The sequence below is a fragment of the Gymnogyps californianus genome, chromosome 1 (assembly GCF_018139145.2).
Source record: "Gymnogyps californianus isolate 813 chromosome 1, ASM1813914v2, whole genome shotgun sequence".
NCBI classification, from domain to species: domain Eukaryota; kingdom Metazoa; phylum Chordata; class Aves; order Accipitriformes; family Cathartidae; genus Gymnogyps; species Gymnogyps californianus.
The window spans coordinates 57,312,054-57,325,732 of NC_059471.1; the positions used below are offsets into that span (position 1 = coordinate 57,312,054).

General features: G+C 37.8%; 1 protein-coding gene across 2 annotated transcripts in view; it reads right to left on the minus strand.

Annotated features, from left to right (window-relative positions):
* The window catches only part of ABCC4 (ATP binding cassette subfamily C member 4), a 153,114-nt gene that overhangs the window by 115,499 nt on the left and 23,936 nt on the right, over positions 1 to 13,679 (minus strand). For both annotated transcript variants that reach the window (XM_050912787.1, XM_050912778.1), the window contains exons 7-9: positions 10,393 to 10,518; positions 6,749 to 6,998; positions 2,975 to 3,079 (exon numbers count right to left, since the gene is read on the minus strand). In XM_050912787.1, coding sequence (XP_050768744.1) covers positions 2,975 to 3,079; positions 6,749 to 6,998; positions 10,393 to 10,518 — 481 coding nt within the window. The remainder of the gene's footprint in view (positions 1 to 2,974; positions 3,080 to 6,748; positions 6,999 to 10,392; positions 10,519 to 13,679) is intronic.

Sequence of the window (13,679 nt, forward strand, 5' to 3'; positions counted from 1 at the left end):
ACTACTTTTGTTGCTATTATTAATTTCCACAAGGTGGCATCAACGGGGCTTTTTTCCTTTTCTCCAACTCCCCTCCCAATCAGCACTTTACCATGAATTTCATTTCTCGGTCCAGAGTACACAGTTCAGGTGCTCAGCTAGTGCTAAGGTCAGGGGAACTCTACCAACTTATGGCAAGCAAGGCTTTTTTTTTTTTCAGTGCAAAGTTTGTAGGAAGAGAAAATATTTCTTATTAAATCAACTAGTCTATATGGAAAAAGTAAATAAGCTTTCAGACACACAGGTCCTCCTTCAGATCTCTCGAGGTTGTGCTTCTATATTCACAGAAGTGCAAAGATATTTCCTCCCACATTCAGGTTTTTAAAAAAATATATCATCAGAGCCTAAAAACATTACAGAAAATTTAAAAAAAGTTTTTAAACTATTACCCAAATATTATATATTAAAGCAGTATTGTAACATATCATAGACTCTATGCAAAAGTAGTAATGCAAGCAAACAGCATGGCCACAAACACCTAAGGGGCATGGTATTTTTGCAAAATAGCATTCCTTATAATTAAAGACGATTTGTCCTGAATTCATCACACCTATTTTTAGGCACTAAACTGAGGCACTTGAATTAGAGCACAGACTAATATTACAGCTAAGTTCATCTAACAGCTCATTACCACAAGTGTCCCAGCTTCCCTGTGCCCTGTCAACTATCTGCATCTTTCACTTCCCTTCTGCCACTTGTTCTTGCCTAACCCCTTGCAGACGGGTTGTTCATGGGACTCAGCTATCAGGAAACAAATCACATTAGAAGGGATTCATTTTCTATGGCTTTATCCCTCCGAACTGGTTCACCACAGGGTCGTACATACAAGCCTTAACACCAGCACAAGGGAGGGAACACAGACACAGAGTGTGAGGACAGAACGACACAAGAATGATCCCTTCAGGGGCAGCAACTCCTTAGGTGAGCTTGGGCAGACCTTACACATCCTACAGTCAAGAGGAACAAGCAATTCATCCCATCTAAGGGACACAGAGATCACATATTGCACAGAAGTACTATACTACTTAGGCTCCTCATTTAAGTGACCAAAATTACAACGGATAAATTTGGCCTCTGTTCAAATGCTTGAATTTTAAATCTAAAGTTGCTCAGTTGAGCAGACTGTTCTGTAAACTCAAGGCACATCAGTAAAAACCCATACTGAAGAATCCCTAGTTCCATGCTGGTATCAGACTAGCCTGTGGGACTCAAGATAATACTTGCCTTAGTAAAACAAGAGTGTGACCATGAATTAATTGGTTTTGTTTATCTTTTGATAAACTGTAATACACAATGTTAGGTTGTTTTCCTAAAAGCCTAGCTAATAATCCCTTTTTTACTTCCAGTGATTTTGGATTTGTGGGTTGTTGGGTTTTTTTAGTATCTCTTTTGGCTCACAATCTTTAAAAATAAAAAAAATTATCATCCAGCTGTACAGTGTCTGTACACAGATCCAAAGAGTCTTGAGAAACGTAGTCAGGGTAGCAAGCTAAGTCAGTTACTTGACAAAGGATAGCATATTTTTGTTATTCCTTTTACAACTCTTCTCTCTCAGAACTCATCATCTTTTCAGTGAGCAACTCTGTAAAATTATTTTGCGTCATTGTAAGAGTATATAAAAGAAGCTTTCTGAGCAGCTCTCAATGGTTCTGGGAGAGCTATTCTTCTCCCATGCACACTGCAATTAAATATCAAAATGAAAATTACATTAACAGTTTTGTGGGTGGTTTGTTGGTTTGGTTTTTTTTAAATCAAAAGCAAACCAGTAATTCCAGTCATGCTGCCCTGCTTTATGCAATATAAACAACTCATTTAAAAAAAAAAAAAATGTTTTATGAGCATATTATGCAACCATTTCCTATAAATTGTTAACAGTGGTACCAATGTTGGTTTGGGAAGAAAACAAAGACCAAGAAATACATTCCATTTTGCATTAGAATGTATTCACCATTAAGTTTTTCAGATCAATTAATTTTAAAAATTTTGTTCAATGTCTCAGATTTATGTCACAGAGACAACTCTGAGAAAGTAAAGCACAGTAATATAGCAATTTTCTTTTGTAGCCGAGTAGTAGCAGTTGTAGTAGGTAGATCCTCACATATGTTTTCACACTTCATCTGCCTTGGGACACAGCACACATAGGGGAACAGGGTATATAAAGGGAAATATGACATGTCTTATTTGCATTACATTTATACGCAAAATTCATTTTTAGAACTTCCAGCATTTCTAATGGAGAATGAAGCTTCCCTCGTGCAACAACACTGGCAGCTCTTAATAGCTCCAACAATTCATCACAAATTGCTGCTTACCATAGCAATTGCAGTTTTAAAACAGAAACAACAGTCAATCTTTGGCTTTCTTACAGAAAAGGAGACATAATAGATTTATCACCTGTGTATTGTCCCTTTTTCTAGCGATTTTGGTGGTTTTGGTGCATTTTAAGCAGAGAACAATTTGTAGCTGAACAGTCTCAAAATACACAGAGTAACAAATACGTGCAGACTAGGCTCTAAAGCTTTCAAATCTGTTATGCGAAGTATAATATTGTACTTGTTCTAGGCTAATGGACTGATCAGCATTCAGTTCACAGAAAAAAACCCACATGCTAAGGCCCGCCTTATTGTGCTGTCTGTCCTTAATTCCAAGTTAAGTATCTCAGCTACAATACAGTGCTGTTTAATAACAAGAGATATTTTCACATAGAAATGCACAGATTTTCACTTAGTATAATATTCAGGAATAGCTACTTTTAAGATGCACTTGATAGTGTTTTCAGTACTAGTCTACAGAGTTAGCTTAACATACTGAAAGGATTCTTACACACAAAAGATGGAATACAAAACATCAGTACACTATACATAGACATACTGCTTTTCAGACTTAAAATGCCTGCAGCACCAATATACTTTACAGCTAGTAGAAGTAAATTTACCTTATCCCAATAGCAAGTCAAATCCTGAACATGAAGAATCACATTCTCATTATTACCATGCAGTTGTGGCTTGAAGTGTGAGATCTCATCAAGTATCAGAAAGTTCTGCAGTAAAAGAAAAGCACAGGATATTGCCTAATGTGAGACTGGGAATGGGAAAGGAAACCAAGGAAATGTTTTTGGAAGCAGCATACAGAACATTAATTGGGGGGGGAGGAACCAACCACAAACTGATCAAGGAATTACATTTCCAAAGCAATGCGCAACTCCCTCAACAGTGTACCTCTAACTAGCTAACTGTCCCCCCCAAAAAAAACCCGAAAGTGCAGACTTAATAGCATAAAAGTGCTACAGGACTCTAACAACCACCTGCTCAATAAAACAGAATTCCTGAAGCAAATGGACCTTAAGAACCCATCCTGTCTTTTCCTTGAAACGCTGACAAATCTCACAATTGTTTGACTCTCTCTTCTCGTGCAGAAGAGGTGAAACCCTCACTGCAACATCTTATCATTCCACTGCTTTGATGGTAAAGGCTTATGCTGTTTCGCTCAGAAGAACCATGAGGACATGGTGAGAAGCTGTCCACTGTCCCTATTAAGCATTCTTCAAGCGACAAAAAGGCTGCAAAACACTATCTGAACCTCTCCTCCTTTTAAAGTCCAGGGCATTAACAAAAAAACCTGCTTACACCTGCATAACTGGTTTGTTGCACTTTCACTAATGTACTTCTACATTATATCCCAGTCAGAGAACCTTTCCTTCAAGTTGCATAAACGTGCACTTTTGACCAATGCCACACTTCTAGCACACCTTGCCTGACACTAGATTATAAATAGCTCAAGCAAATTTAGAAAGAAAAGGGGCAAATTCTAGAGAAAACTTTCAAGGATAACAGTTACCACAATTTTAAGACAAAACCAGAAAAATTCTATCATGCTTTGAATCACAGAGCATAAAGACCTTAAATAGGCTCTAGCAGACAGTATTTTGAGAAAAGAAGGAAGGCCTTGATCTTAGAATCCAAGACTAGTTAACAAGTACTGAGCTAATGGTTTGCAGATGTGAGATAGCTGCTGAAGACTTACAGAAGTCAGTAACTAAGAGGAAGCAGAAGGAGGATGCCAGGAGCCATGGGAGGGCAGGAAGAGTACTGCTAGGTGTTAACAGGCACAGGGGTACTGCTCAAACTCCAGCTGGCGGGTATCATTTCAGAGAGCAGTGAGAAGTCAAGCATTTCAATGCAGCAGTCTGCAAACTCAATGCACATATACATGTATCTCCACCAAAAGGCAAAAGTGCAAAGCCACACATGCCTGAGCTCTCCAGCCAGGTGAGTATTGCTGAGCGCTGTTTTAGATAGGTAGGCCCAAACAGGTATGTGTGTAAAAGAACTCAGGATAAGAGAGTGGCAGGCAGAGAAAGAAACTCCAGACACAGCCTACATCAGTACCGGGGTATGTGGCTTGAGAAAAGACCTCAGAAGTGTGATTTGGATTTAGATGATGGCTGAAATACCACAGCAGTTATAAGCAAGGAATCTGTCTCTCACTGTTTCTGCGTTTACCAGGAATTTCTCTTCTAGCAGTAGCAATCATCCCAGCTATAAATACTAGCTAGCCATTTAAGTAAAAAATGTTACAGTATCACATATGGAAGATTTCAAATAAAACTAGTACAAATGAAGAAAAAAGTTACATGGTTAACACCACGAATTTTAAACAGTGCGGGAAAAAAACAACACTAGAAATAAAACTTCCAAATGCAGTAAATAACTTAAGCCTTAGAGACTCTTTAAGTTATCTTAAAACATTCTTCCATTCTTTTTGTACTTAATAATCTTCCACGCAGAGAAAAATAAAGTTGCTACCATCCACAGGATGCTGAGAAGCAAACATTAGCTTGAGATATGAAAGTGTCCTTGAAAGAGAAACCGCTACCTTTTGTACCCAGCTGAAACTTATCCTCTTATCTGTATGTCTGCAGAAATAACCCTCTGAAAAACAACCGCTCTCACTTTGTTTCACGAGGGGACCTTGAGCCTATTGCTCCATCACAGAAGAGTGAATGAGCTTCAAGAACAGATGCAGACCGGCTCTCAGATGTGTAGCTAGGGTGAGGGGAAAAGAGAGCTTAGGTGAAAAACACAATAAGTAGACCACTATTCCTTTTGCCACACAGTTCTTATACATGTATAAGTGAATATGGAGGAAAGGCTACTACTTCCCATCTAACTATCGTTCTTTATTGTCACCTGAAGCATAATATCTCCTGCTTCCTTCTCTCCATCATGCAGTTACAAAACATCCAATCCTGAAACAGTTTGGGAAACGGAAGCTAAAAAGTTGGTGACGGCATCAAGGATGCTACAGATTCATTAGGACAATTCTTTGCCCAGTGAACCTCAACTCTGGAGCTGGTTTCCAAAAACTACCCTTAAGGAATCGTAAGTACATGGGTGTTGGAGCCAGCTGTCAGAAGCAAAATCGTGTGACTACTAGGATATGCTGGAAACAGAGACAAGAGAAAAAAAAAGGAACAGATTGTCACTGCCTCTGCTGAAGTGCCATTCTCCTGTTCCTAAGGCATCTTTTTCAGCCATCCATGTCTGGCAACCTGCAGAGCTTGAAAGATCCCTTGAAAGAGCATTGGCCTGCAGCTGAACACTGTGTATATGAGAGTACAGAAAAGACAGTGTGCAACATCCAGTATCCCAAGCACTTCTCTCCCCTCCCACAGTTTAGTTTAAGCAGTAATAATAAATGTTAATGCCTACAATATTGCTGCGGTCATGATTTTCACATACTAACCTTTTCTAACTCCATTTGCATCAACTTATAAAAAATGCTTCTTTGAAGTGCAAGGATTATCTGTTTAATACATAGCTTTTGTCTGGGCTTAGTACAGTTAGAAAATTTATCAACAAAAAAACTGATTTATTATATTCAAGCATATGGAGAAGAAAATAAAATAGGAGATTTTTAGCTGCTTTCATCAACAAATGGCATAGCGACCTACGCAAAGCCATATGATTACATCTAAAGTGTTTCTTTTCCCTATTCTAGACTAGATCAACCTGGTTTTTTTGCAAAATTAAGTTCTAAAATTGCTGGCATGCTTTAATTCTGTATTTCGATAACCTGACAGTTTGGGATTTTTTAAGTTTTAAATGCAAAATGCATTTTGAATTTAAAAGTCTTTCGCTCTTGCAGCTTATGCTAAAGTACTGGTACGTACAGCAAACATGACTTATTCACAACATGCACTAAACACAGCAAACCAAACAAAATAAAGTCCATCTGCCAAAACCAGCAGCATTACTGATGTTCATCCTTACCGAATTTGAGTCTTCACTCCAGTATTGAAAGCAGCCACAAGACACCAGCTAGGGTTCACACCTGTCCTCCACAGCTGACAGGATAGTGCAGTGCACATGGAATATGAATACGAATCCTACAGCTCCCATCTGCCTGCTTTGTCCTCCAACTCCCAATCCCAACATATCTGCATATCTGTACACATGTTCCCCTTACTTCAAAAATGCCTACAACACCTCTTTGCATGTACACTTTTCTCCTACATTTCAGCGTGCCCTACAGTGCATGTCGTGTTTTTGCACATGCATACACAGCAACACGCTGAGTTTTCAAAATAGGTTATTTCATTAAAAATCCCAAACTGCAAAACTAAAATAAGGCTGCTTTTGTCGGTGACCTTAAAATAATGTTAGAATAAGAGAATAAATCCACATACCATTCAAATCAATAACCATACCTTGATTCGTCGTATGCTAACCACTGCCTCAGATACTCTCTCAACAGCCGCAGGGAAGAACAGAGTTACTGTCAGTCTTACTGCACCATACAGGGACACTGCAACAAACACTCGACTTGCAGAGATAACATTGCCAAGTAGTACATATGCCATGAAAGTCATGAACACTGTTATTTTGCTTGCCACAAAGAAGGAGGCTAAGTTCAGTCCTCGAAGGTAGGAGCTTTTCATAACCATGGCAATCTCCTTCCTAAAAATGCAAAATATAAACAATCACATCAATCTCATTACAGTTGCCCTCAACAATAGGATGAGGCAAACCCACTCTCAGGATTTTACTTTTATATCCTTTCTCCTCCCCTTGCACCACCCCAACTCATATGTAAAGAACTGTAAAGAAAGTATGTTATATGATAAATAACAAAAGAGAATTTAAAAGTCTTAGAAATTGAGTGGGGAAAATTATTATATTTAATATCTTAGTAGCTATAGAAAATAATTATTTTTCAGAGACAGAAAACCAAAATACTCTTTTTTCTGCTTTGGTCAAACTAGTATTTTAATTCAGATTCTAATCTGCTTTCAATCTTTCTGGGTTGCGTACAAGAGCAAAGAGGAAAAAACCTCTGTATAAAAGGCCAAGCACCCACAAACTCCTTATCCTTCCAATATCAAAATCCAGTAGAGTTCAGTCACAAAACTCCTGATAAGATCAACACATATTCTGCAGTTGAAAAAACAGGGCAACTTCCAAAAGATCAATAGTTCACCCATGGCCCAAGTATCTGCCATTATTCAGCTTCTGCTCCTCAAGCTGGATCACAGGATTTGCAGTATTTCCTTTGATCGCAGTCTAAATCCTTCCCGATTTGGACCCTGCCCCTGGCTTCTTTTGCTCTACGAATTCTGGTTCATAATTCAGAAAATACTAATCTGTGAGGCCAATTGTTCTGCCAGCCATTTCCCAATCTAAATAGTGACTGAAGTACTGCACAGACACATAAGTTTCCCTCCAGCAACTGAAAAGCTGCTGATGCATATGTTCTCAATTTCCACTTCAGTTAAATTTCAGTTTCTACTTCCAAATCATAGAATCATAGAATGGTTTGGGTTGGAAGGGACCTTAAAGATCATCTAGTTCCAAACCCCCTGCCATGGGCAGGGATACCTTCCACTAGATCAGGCTGCTCAAAGCCCCATCCAGCCTGGCCTTGAACACTTCCAATGATGGGGCATCCACAACTTCTCTGGGCAACCTGTTCCAGTGACACATCACCCTCACAGTAAAGAATTTCTTCCTAATATCCAATCTAAATCTACCCTCTTTCAGTTTAAAACTGTTACCCCTCGTCCTATCACTACACTCCCTGATAAAGAGCCCCTCCCCGTCTTCCCATAGGCCCCCTTTAAGTACTGGAAGGCTGCTATAAGGTATCCCTGGAGCCTTCTCTTCTCCAGGCTGAACAACCCCAACTCTCTCAGCCTTTCCTCATAGGGGACATGCTCCAGCCCCCTGATCATCTTTGTGGCCCTCCTCTGGACCTGCTCAAGCAGGTCCATGTCTTTCTTATGCTGGGCGCCCCAGAGCTGAACACAGTACTCCAGGTGGGGTCTCACGAGAGCAGAGTAGAGGGGGAGAATCACCTCCCTCAACCTGCTGGTCACACTTCTTTTGATGCAGCCCGGGATACTATTTAAAATAATAGTTTGATTTATCAGTTTTATTTATTATTTAAAATAATAGTTTTTCTTTATCAAGAGAGCCATAACAACTTACTCCTTCCCCATATATCCTAATTTTATCTGCTTGAAATAATATAGAATATAAAATCCTGAAAGAATTCCTAATTTCTCTTCCCAAATATTCTGGCAATTCTCAGGGAAAATCTTGATCATTTTGATTACCTTCTACTTGGAACTATATACTAAGATTAGAAACTCAAGTTACGACTATACAATGTCAAGTAAATTAAGTCCTCACTTAATGGAGAGAAGGATGCAGGATGCACCACTGGAAAACTAGTTAAGCAACTTTCCCGCTATACTTGCCAAATTGGCTGAATTGACAGACTTTCAAAGAGTTTCAAAGACTTATTTTTTCAGCTTAAGGGCTCACAATCTCTGATCTCCTCCCGAGTACAGTGAAAGAACATTTATACGTAAACTATTTGAATTGGGTCTAATTCAATTACTTCCACAATCCTGGACAAAACTCTTTTCCCACCCTCTAATAATCCTTAATAATCCTCTCACTATCTGTGGATAATCAGCAAGTTCTTTGTGCTACTCTCCATAAATATCAGATAAATTACAGCCTACCCGCAGGCTGTGTATAATACACTACACTGTCTTAAGGCACCGAGTTATATAAAAGGAAACTAATACAGCCAGCCACAGGAAAAAAGAGCAACAGAGGAGTTCAGATGTTGTCTTAGCAACTGTCAAGGGCCACTGTGGAAATACTGGGCAACAAGTCACCTGGCTGAATTTAAGACTTTTAACTACAGTTTTCCACAGCGCAGTTAAAGAAAAGAAAGAGGGCCCAAGATGTGTTTTGGAAGAGCTTATTTCTCTCCATCATTAAAAAGGAAGCCTCTAATCCTAATGAGGTGTTGAACTTGGAAGTCTAAAGTTTAGTGATGCGAATACGCCCACTGAGGAAGCTTTCAATAAAGAAATATCCTCTCTGGCTCCATGCAAGAGAGCATAGCTTTCAATCAAGAACATTCAATCAGCACAGAATCCTATAATCTGAAGGAGGAAAGGATTATGTGCGTGGGAAGAAATGTCTCAGGGAACATTAGCAAGTTTGTACATGGAGGTAAAGGAAAAAAATTCCTTTAAAAAAAAAAAGGGAATTCCAAGTAAAACAAATTTTAAAAAATTAAAAAATCAGAGAATCTACAGCAGGATAACAACCTTCTACTCATATGCTGGAGAGGGACATAACATGAAAATAAATTATGAGAAATATGCACCTGAACTCCTGCAGTTATCCTTTAGCACTGAAGGCTCTTATACTGTCAAGTAAAAGCACAAATATTGATTGAAAATCAAATTTATGAATAAGTTTTAATCAGATGCTGATGGAGCTCTGAAATGAAATGTCTTAGGATACCAAATTCAGCTGGCCTTGCCAGTTGAACAACTAGGGAATTTCTGAGCTGCTGTCTTTCTCCCCTCCACCCTTCCCAGATGGCTTGAGCAATACTTCAAAATGCAGAAAGGGAAGCAGAGTACTACCTGAGGATGCTATCATTTTGGACAGAAAGCCAGATTCCATATATTTCCCAGAAGGGAAATGTCTGCTTATTGATTCCTTGCTATTAGTTTACAGAACTGTGAGGATGAAATTGTTCAATTACAACTACTACAGTTTATTAGTTGCTGTTTTTAAACACAACCGTAAAAGGAAGCATAAAACCCCTAGAATTTATAAATATCAAAGGTGGGGTTTTTATTTTTCTGTCCCCTTAGGATGTATTTTCATTCCTTCACTCTTGCCATAGAAAGTTTAAAAAAAAAAAAAGCCAAAGAAGCTCAAGTAAACTGCACTTTAAAGCACAAAATAAGGCACTTACTGACATGTAAAAAAATGGAAACAGATATAGATCATATACCAAGCTGTATCTTTCCAGGATTACCTTCTTAAACCATTCACAAGTTCCGCAAATGATTTTTCCCAAGCATACATCTTTATTATCTTCATACCACTTATGACTTCATTCATGGTCCTAATCCTGACATCTGTTAAGGCAGCTGTCTTGCTTCTGTAAATAGCACAAAGTAAAAATTCTCAGATTCTCAAAAGAAGAGAGACTATTTATGATCACAGAACATACTCATATTAATGAAGTTTTTGCTTTTACTTGTAAAGAGGATTCATATAATTGTAATCGCATTAAAGGGTCTTCCTAAAACAGTATCTTAAAGCTGACACACAGCAGACAGACTTGGTATGTCTATATTCCTGGTATTCCCTATTCTCAGGGAACTGTGAGTTGATTCAATGTTCAGAATTATATGTCAGCTTGTGCAAACACATGGTATTCCTTAAACAACATATTTGTGTACAGAAAACACTCAAATAAAAAAAATTTACAAATATTTAATTTAGTATTAAACAAAAATAAAAAAATTACTTTTAAAAATGGTTTTGAAATGCCAAAATAACAACCCTTCTCCTAAGGCTCTTTTGATGCTGTTAAAGAAACTGGCCTCCATTTATGTCTTTTTAAGATTAACTCTAGTTGAAGCAAAGATAACTTAGTAACAGTACATGAGCTATAATGTAGGAGAGCTAATCTAGATATGGTTTTGTTTAATAAATATTATTTAAGTATTAATTGTAATTAACGCTAAAGTAAATATATCTTAGTCCCACATTATGTTTGCACCGATGAACAAACTGGAAAATATATATAATTAAATAATAAAGTCACAGTTTTAATTAGGAAAAAAGCATTGAAAGTTAGAAGCCATGTAATGAATGCATAAACCATGCTAATAAAGCCTATTACAATTCTGAATTCATTCATGTAGACAAACATAATTCGCACATAGTAAGCTATGGTAGGCCCTACTTTGATAAAACATACCTTTTCTTGCTAAAGTACTTATTTTTGTATATACCAATGAAAGTTAAGATCCAGAAATCATACTTAAAAAAAAGAAAAAAAAAAAAAGAGCTCTTTAGAAGGGGTGGCTGGGTTTTGTCAGCTTAACCTGCCCCCTGTAAGATTTTTCTGATGCTCTGCGAGAAATAGGCATGTTTAAAACACTTAAGTAGAAAGAATTTCAGGTGCCTGCTTGTCATTTTAAAAAAAACTTCTCAGCACCTGCGTTCCATAAATGTTGGGATGGCTGAAGCAGGGTATTAAGAAACATTTATATAAGAAAACTGACAAAAGAAATGTAGGAACTTGGCCCTAATACAATCAAGACTTCTTATTAAGACTGAGGAAGATAGCTTAGCCTAAACCAACCATACTGACATGGAACGCGATTATCTTTGCTAAGTTCTCTTTTCCTTTTTCAAAAAGAAACAGTAAAAGAAAAACAATTCCTCAAAGAATGTGAGAGCTCATCCTTTCTTCCCCATACACACACCACCACTGCAAAAGGCAAAATTTAGCATGTGTTGTTCATGTCTCTGCAGCAGCAAACAACAATTCTCACCTGCAATCTTCTGAAACAGTCACCTTTCAGACCTAACTTCCAGGCTTGGTCTCCAGATAACAGAAGGTTGAAGATGATTCAAAATAATGAAGTTAACAGACATTTCTTTTTTAAATAGCGTGAATCAAAAAGGCTATAGTTCTCATAAACCAATTTTTGAGTTTTCCCGCTGAAACGTTATCATAGTAACCATCCTCTTTCAAATTGGTTTACAATGCTCGGGGCGGGGGGTGTACCTTTCTTTGGGTTTTTTTAAGTTACACTCCTCTACATTGCAAAAAGCATATTTTGTATGTACATACCAGAAGCCAGTCTCAGAGATATTACATAATGGTTTAAGGTACACAGACTTCCTATGCACTGATGGCAATTTACAGCAGAGGAAGACATGTCCCCAGTTTTAAAAATATTAATTTCAGAGTACATGCAGATCAAGATGACTGGGAAGCACATGCTCACATAGCACGCTTAAGAGCGCAATAGGAAAGAACCTGAAAATTCTTCAAGTGTCTGAGAAGCCCCCTCTATGATACTAATAACCATTCTAAATTAAGCAAGCTGCAGAATTCCTTTTTGCTTTCATGAGGCATATTTGGTGGGTTTTAATCATTTCTGACACAACAGTTCCACATAGTTTTTCTCTTAAAAAAAATTAAAAGGGCTTTAAATAAGAATATTACAGTTGCATGGCTAAGCAGTGAAAGGGTTGAGCTCTTGTGAATAAATATATACAAAATGGTCTTCAGTCCAATAATTGAACTATTTCTCAAATAATATATTAGGTCATGTGTATTTTGTAAAACTTCTAGTACTTGTGCAGGTAAAAGCAATACTGCATAATACAGTGTGTATACTGAGTCCGTTTCTGCAAACTCCTACAGCATTGAAGCTAATGCCTGCATCATAAGCTGGTGCGCATATGTGTGTTTACAAGACTGGGTCACAAGTACAATGCGGAATAATAGCACAGATTAGCTGCCACACTGAGCGTGCCTGGATTTTAGCAAAAGCTTTAATCCTTAAATTACTTCTTCATAGGCTGTTTTCCTTAAATCCATGCAGATTCCCAGCAATTGCCATGTGAACACATTCATCATTACGGAGCTGGGATCCATTTCAGTTTTTCCATTAACTCCTTCTGTTCACTGCACATTTCTGCTCACAAATACAAAGATCTGTGCACATGTAGACAAGCAAAACTTTTTCTGGTTAACAAATTCTTTCCCTTGCACTGCATCCAAACAAGTGGCTGTAAATGAATGGGGGGAAAACCCAAACAACATTACATTGCCACTGATTAACTTTTAAAATACATACCTTCAAGAAGAGATTTTTGTCACCTTGTTGTCTGACCCTGGACAAGTCCCTTAATCTCTTTGTGCCTCAGTTTCCCATCTGTAAAATGGGGATAATAATGCTTACCACCATGGATAAGGCACCAGTTAAGTACTAAGTATTTTAACTATTGACTCAAAGCTCAAAATCTCAAAAACTTAAAACTCAAAAAACCCAACAGTGAAGCAGCCTGATACTTATGCATGCATATTACACATGCGGTGAAAATGCACATGTAAGAATATATTGGAAGTGTTCTACAAACAGGTTTTATCATAAAAAACCTAAGAATTTGACAGAGAACACTGAATGGCTCATTATTTGAGAAACAGCACGTGAGCATAACTGAAGACTATCACAGTGGTTACAAATAGAAGGATGTCTACAGGTTGGTCTCATTTTGTAATTCTCAGCTCTC